General features: G+C 35.3%; 1 protein-coding gene and 1 long non-coding RNA gene across 2 annotated transcripts; both read left to right on the plus strand.

Moving 5' to 3' along the window:
- The first annotated feature begins 3,081 nt into the window (after nucleotides 1-3,081).
- On the plus strand, nucleotides 3,082-4,943 carry LOC129945413 (splicing factor ESS-2 homolog). Its single transcript, XM_056055152.1, has 4 exons — nucleotides 3,082-3,331; nucleotides 3,393-3,549; nucleotides 3,603-3,943; nucleotides 3,997-4,943. Exons 1-4 carry the CDS (start codon nucleotides 3,197-3,199, stop codon nucleotides 4,807-4,809), a joined length of 1,446 nt encoding a protein of 481 aa, XP_055911127.1. The 5' UTR covers nucleotides 3,082-3,196; the 3' UTR covers nucleotides 4,810-4,943.
- An 881-nt stretch (nucleotides 4,944-5,824) lies between these two features.
- Nucleotides 5,825-6,823, plus strand: LOC129948027 (uncharacterized). Its single transcript, XR_008781819.1, has 3 exons — nucleotides 5,825-6,024; nucleotides 6,094-6,276; nucleotides 6,350-6,823. It is a non-coding gene; the product is annotated as an uncharacterized LOC129948027 (long non-coding RNA).
- Nucleotides 6,824-7,090: the final 267 nt, after the last annotated feature.

Below are 7,090 nucleotides of genomic sequence, written 5' to 3' on the forward strand. Positions count from 1 at the left end.
GAAAAATTACGAAATTTAACTAAATCCCGTTCTCGAACTTCAAATAAATTAAATAAATTTCTCGCTTTTGCTGTCACTTATAAAATTAGAAATTCTTTTCCCAAAGAACAGTAACAAGATTACAATTTTCAAGTTTTAATTTAATCAAGTTTTTTCAAAAAAAAAAACAATTAATTTATCCATTTCCAAAAAAAAATTCTAAACACGAAATGAAACGATGATGTTTAAAAATTTATATGTATTTTTTTGAAAGTCAAATTGTGGGAAAAGTTTGTTGCTTTCCCGTTCGCTTACTTTTTTGTAGTTTTGTCTTTTATTTGTTTTATTTTACCGCCATTCTTTAAAACATCTTTTGTTAGGAATTTTAGTGCAGAAATTAAGTCAACTGACCTATTATATGTCTTCTATTTGATTTTCTTGAATTTAAAAAGAAAACAAACTACCCAAAGTTTAGAAAACACAAATGTTTCTTATTTAATATACATATTTGTATTTGTCATTAATATGACAGTTCCGGACTGACTAGCTTTGTAGTGCAGTTTTTCATTCACAAAGCTAGTTTAATTTTGACTACGTAGTCACTAACTTTGTGAATGCTCCCAATGATAATATTTTAAGCAATTTAAATAAATAATTCCCCTTTAAAATATGACAATTTATTAAAGAAAATGTTACCTTAACCAAGTTAATGGTATACTAATAGGGCGTTACTAACAATAAATCTCTAACAAAAACCTTTTTGCATCGGTCAAATTTTATTTTTTTTAATAAAAATAAACAAATTTTTAAGATAATTATGCCACCAACAACCAACAGACAACGATCACAACAAATATTAAATCTTTTTTTCTTTTTTGAAATGAAAAACATATTGTTTGTGTCAGCTGTCAAAATGACAGTTTTAAATATCTGAGGATTTATAATTGAGTTTACCAACAATATACATATGTAATGAAAGCGTATATGCTTTTCTTCGCACCTCTAACAAAATGTCGCCGTCCGGTTTTTTGCTGTACGATGAAAACGGTGTAGTGTTAAACGAGCCTTAGGTTCTGCTGTACACTTTCACGGACAGCGGCTTTGTTCGCGGCCGATCTTGTGTTCCTTGAACGTTGGCGTAATGCGCGCAACGTTAGCGTTAACGAACACTAATTTTGATAATAAAGCTTTATCAATTGAACGAGCTGTTCAATCGTGTAACTTGACATGATGATTTGGCATAAACAACTTAATAATAAACAAAAGATTTGGCAGATTTCACCAAAACGAAATAGCCCAAACGTGAACCCAAAATATACCCCGCCAATTGAAAAACTCTTTCTTTTGGTTTTTGAATTACTCCTCAACGTCGGTGAAGATGTAGCAGATTTTTGGAACCAAAACGTTTGTTTTGTAAAAGAGGAACATAATGGTCGCATTCACAAAGCTAGTGGCTACGTAGTCAAAATTCAACTACCTTTGTGAATGCAAAACTACACTACAAAGCTAGTCAATCTGGAACTGTCATATTATTGACAAATGCAGATATTGTCAAAATCATTTTCCAAATTTGTAGCCATATTTTTACACTACGTCGAAGGGGAAATTTCAACTACTTTTGTAGTTAGATTGAGCCAATCAGAATCCCTTGACTACGTAGCCACTAGCTTGTAAATGCGACCAATGTTTGTGTTGAAATAATAATAAAAAATGATACCATCAGGGTTAAAAAATAACTGGGTTAACAAAATATGCTTGATCATAAAATATTTAATTTTAAAAAATAACCTTACAACGAGTGAAGAATAACCCTTTGTTAAAAACTATGTCGGGTTGTAAAACAACCTGGGTTAAGGAATTACGAGGGTTAAAAACTTCGATTATAAAAGGCCCAGTTTGAAAAAAAATTGGGTACAAAAGTATCAAGGGTTAAAAATAACCTGGCTTGTAAAATAGGGAACTACCAGATTTAAAAACTCACCCGGGTTATAAAATAACTAGAGTAAAAAAAATCTGTTTTACAAGTTGACATTGGTTTAAAAGTAACCAGTGGGAAAAACACTGGTTTATAAAATAACCTGGATTAATAAATAACATGGGTTAAGAAAAAATTTTGTGAAACACTTGCCACGGTTACAAAATAAAAAAACCTAGGGTAAACAAGAAACTACCTTAAAAAATATGCAAGTTTAAAATGACCAGGATTGTAAAATACTCTGGGTTATAAAATAACCTGAGTTAAGAACTTACCAGGTTTCAAAATAACCTGGGCTACAAAATAGCATAGGTGATAAAATATCCAGATATACTCTGGGTGAAAATAACGACCTGTGTTATAAAATATATTGTTTTTTTTTAATAATCTGAGTCATATAAACCCCGGGGTTAAAAAATAAGCAGGGTTCATTTAATAACATGGTATGGTTGGCTGTAAGTTGCTGAGGAAACCGTGTTTTTAGGAAGGTGGAATGGCGAAAACGATAAGTTGAATACTAAAGACTAATTTTTGACCAAAAACTAGGTCTGCTAACTTTATAAAACTACTTACTACTAAAACTAAAACTAACTTTAAAAAAATGTTCAGCTTCTTAGTTTTTTTTTTAGATTGTATGCTTTCTTAAGCTCTGCGGGTAGATTTCCACAACTCAATGTTGTATGTTCAGTAATAAAAAAATGCAATTATATATTTGTAACCTTAAGTGCATTTTATAAATCAACAACTTATTTAGCTTGATTGAAAAAAGGAATATATAAAATAAGTAATTGTTAATGAGTAACCAGAGACACACCTTTTTCTATGAAATGCCAACTTTCAACCTTTGTTCGCATATTCGAATTCGAAAAGCCAAATTTGTGTCAGCACTAAAGTGATATTTGACATCATTACTTAAAATCTATAAAATCAATTTACTCCACATTTTATTAAAAAAAAAAACAGTCAATTAATAGAATATAACCACAGTAGTTAAAAATTTGAACCGGTTCAACACCATAAGTGTGACTGTAACCTAACCTAAATAATTCAATTAAGAGTAGACTTGGCATTACTTTTTTTCAATTTTGACATTTGCACATTTCTGTCAAAATTATCAGCTGGGGAAAATAAAGAGTGATGTTTATAAAAGTATTTTGTAGACCAAAATTTTAACAAACGTACAAATTAAATTTAATTCTTTTAAGTTATTTCAAATACAAAGAAATAAAACCAAACAATATCATGGATGAATCGCCAGGCAGCAAAGCACTTCAAAATATGAAAAACCTTTCAAACAGTCTTGTTGAATTTAAAAAGCCAATTGTTCCCAAGAAGCGCAATAAACCAAAAATTCTCACTGAAGAAAAATACATTGAGGTAAGAAATATTTATTTAATACGTTTGCAATAATTTTAGCTAAACTTTATTCTGTTTGTAGGAATTATCTAAAATAATTCAACGCGACTTCTTTCCTGATTTGGATAGATTGCGAGCTCAAAATGATTACCTCGATGCCTTGGAAAAGAACGATCACGTTAAAATGCGTGAAATTCGTTCTAAATACAGTGGAAAACAATTTTCCGAACGAAGTAGATGTAAGTGGATAAAATACTCATTGCAATCTTCCACTAACCTTGCTTACTTTCAGCTATGACGCCGGCTACTTTCGAAACTCCTCAAATGAACGCGTCTGGAAAAACACCTCAGCCAAGAACAACTCAACCAAGTGACACTCCCAAGTCAACGGATTCCAGATCGAGTGAGCCTAAATCGTTGTCCACATCACATACGTTGGATTCCTTTTTGCAAGCCTACACCAGTGAGGATAATTATAGTTTTCAAGAAATCATCGAGACCGCCGATGAAAAACTACGAGAAAAGTTCGCCGTGCTTTACAACCAAGAGTTCCTCTCAGCGGACAAATTAGCCAGAGCTCTGACGCTGCCCAGCATCGAGACACAGTTCAGCGATGCAGATCCTCAAAAAGCGGTAAGTGGAACAAAATTCTATTTAAATTTAATATTCATTGAATTTCATTTTAGATAGAAACATGGTCCTACCGCAATCGTAACTTCATAATGTACATCCCCGAGGGTGTGGAGCTCACAGAAGATGAAAAAATCGAAAGCATCAATAGACGCCAAGTCATTTCCCACAGTAACACCCGCCTCTCGGTGAATCCTTTCAACGAATCTCGCAACAAGGAGACTATGTCGGAAATAATCAAGAATCAGTCCCAAATGGTTAATGGCAAAGTTGGCGTCGATGGTAATATTATGAATTTGAAAAATGTTCCTAGTGTAGGTGGCTTTGATCTGGTTAAGACACCTTCGCCTCGACCCGGCGAAGCATTCAGTCCGCTTATGACGTGGGGTGAAATCGAAGGTACGCCTTTTCGTCTGGATGGCAGCGATACCCCAGTGAGATCGAACAATGGTCCATCGTTCAGAATCAACGAGAATTCACGAAGAGAAACCATTGCTTTGGCCTTGGCTGAAAAAGTTGGTGAAAAGATGCGCGCCCAGAAACAAAGAGCCATGGATACTGCGAGAAAAAACATTGGTTCTCCTTTCATCCGATCGTCGATGGATAGACTGGCGTCCATGTCCCCAGCAGCACGACGTTTGGCAACAGCAAAACTAGGTCTTCGAACACCTAGTCCATTCCGAACACCGTCCTCGACGGCGTTGGGAAAGAACAAACCAAAAACAACTCCCTTATCAATGGCGCAGAGGAGAAAAACTCCATTAGGTGCTGCATCCTCAACATCGTCAGATGCATCGAAGGCACCTGATTTGACTGATGATTTACTTAAGATTCCAACAAAACGATTGAACGCATCAGATTTCTTTTGAATCTTCTATGAGCTATATTTTTGCACTACAATCTAAAAAACTATTATTATAAGTATTTGATTTATTTGTCATATGGAATTTGTTACCGCAAGCCGAGGCTTAGGTGTTAATTAAACTAAAAGTTTTCGAGTTCACGATCTGGATTTATACATTTTTTTGTTGGTATTTTGAAGAAATGGTAGCAAGCGTTAGTATCGATAAATCAAGGTTCCTTGTATCAACATTTTCTTTTTATGAAAAGGGGATTATTATTACCCTTATTATGTAAAGACACAGTGTGTGGACTAGGTAAAGAAAAACAGAGCTCTGTGGTAAACCAGCATTTTTTTTGTTTTCAGTCTTGAACCCATCCAATACTACTTGTATTGAACGATCCGAAAGGTAAATAAGGAGTGATTCATGAAAACCGAAAACACGCATTTACAAATGCTTTTGAAATATCAAGTGCAATAATCTTACTTTCTCCAAAACTATATTCGGTGAGATGAAGCATTGCATCACTAGTGGACCTTTTGTAGGAAAAGCCGTACTATCGTTCATTAAGAAGCTTTCGATTTTCGAGATATTTCTTGAGCTGATAATTAATCATCGTTTCCATGACCTTGGAAAGAATGGGCGAAAGTGCAATCGGTCGGTAACTAGAGGCTGAGAAACATTCGCCTTTTTTGGGGATGGTCTGGACAAATGAGGAAAAGGATAGATGGAAAAGCTTACGCATAGGTTTTGACAGCGTTGAAGAACACCTGTTCAGAAAAATTGGCCATATCCGGTCCAGCGGATTTATGTATGTAGAGATCTTTAAGGGCTCTTGCCACAGTAAGAGTGCGAAAAAAGATTGACCCATAGAATCACTAGAGCTCTTAAGCTCAACGACTGGCGCAGTCATAACACTTACTGACAGCGATGAATTTGCGGGGAACTGCTTTGCAAATAGATTAGCTTTTTCGAGAGAGCTCTTATTAAATCTAGTTGATTATGAAAAGTTTAAAGAATACTCGGCCATATTGAGGTAACCGTCTTTTGAGCGGAATTCTCTCGGAGACATTTAGCTTCCAGGTAGTTGTCCGATCAGCTGATCGGACAATCTTTCCGACGAAATTCCACGCATGCAATTTGCATGCGATGTTTTGCAATGAAGTATTTGTTTGGTTTTATTCTTGACACAATTTGCCGAAGTCCTCCGAAAAGTTTTTGTTGCGGAAAGTGTTTTCTATAGTAAGTAATACAAAAATTAACTTTATTTACGTTATCTTGTGTTATTAATAATGGACTTTTTGTTTTTAGGCAAAACGAAAAAACAAGCGCTCAGCAATATGAGGGAATGGTAAATCTGATGAGCGAATATCCAGACATAGCTCAAAACTATACAAAAAGGTCACCAGAAATTGTGGCTGTGTTTTGGGAAGATCTGGCCAATCAGTTAAATCCATTGGGACCAAGGCAAAGGGATGTTGGTGAATTGAAAAAGTATGTTCGTGATTTTGTGCATTGATTACATTGCGATTTAAGTATACATATTTCATTATTATATTTTAAAAAGGTTTGGAGTGACTATAAGTCTTACATTAAAAAAAAACTCTCGGCAAATAAAAAAGAAATAGCGGGTACTAGTGGAGGACCATGCAGGCAAAAGTCTTTCACCCCTTAAGAGGACGCTGTGATAGCCTTAACAAATATTGGCAGCTCTGTAAGGGCATTGGAGCTGCATCATTTGGAGCAGGAAGCACAGCACGCCAAGTGCCACCTCGGGAATCTTCCACATCAAATACCGCTGCCGCTGATGAGAACACAAAAGAGGACAATCGACCATCACCTGTGCAGCACCAAAACTCAGCCGAAAATTGGACCAGACGCTGAATTCGATTCAGCTTTTAACAAAACAGATTAAAAATCAAGAACATTTTTATAAGGGCACAACCAAAACCTTAAGAAGGGTTTCTCGATCACTCGAAGATGTTTGCAAAATTAAAAGAGAAAAACTAAAAGAGACGCAAACTTACAACACTGACATGAGGAGAACAGCTTTGCAGAAGCTCCAATTGAAAAAAAGAAAATTGGAGTTCGAAATTGCAAAAGCTAATATTTTGATGGCTCCGCTGTAAACGCAGAAAACAACACCAGCGCTGAGATCAAACGCAGAATTACTCTTGCTAACCGCTGTTTCTTTGGACTAAGAAAGCAATTGAGTGGTAAAGTCCTCTCTCGAGGGACCAAAGTGTTGCTATATGATAAGGGTCTTTATCATCCCCGTCCTGCTATACGGTGCAGAAGCAGTGTTTTT

Source organism: Eupeodes corollae, chromosome 2 (assembly GCF_945859685.1).
Source record: "Eupeodes corollae chromosome 2, idEupCoro1.1, whole genome shotgun sequence".
Taxonomy (NCBI): domain Eukaryota; kingdom Metazoa; phylum Arthropoda; class Insecta; order Diptera; family Syrphidae; genus Eupeodes; species Eupeodes corollae.

Bases quoted from the DNA above. Each gene is read 5' to 3' on its own strand.
- LOC129945413 (XM_056055152.1), top strand. From the start codon at position 3,197: ATGGATGAATCGCCAGGCAGCAAAGCACTTCAAAATATGAAAAACCTT. The intron at 3,332-3,392 runs GTAAGAAATATT...TTCTGTTTGTAG, and splicing joins CTGAAGAAAAATACATTGAG to GAATTATCTAAAATAATTCA. The intron at 3,550-3,602 runs GTAAGTGGATAA...GCTTACTTTCAG, and splicing joins ATTTTCCGAACGAAGTAGAT to CTATGACGCCGGCTACTTTC.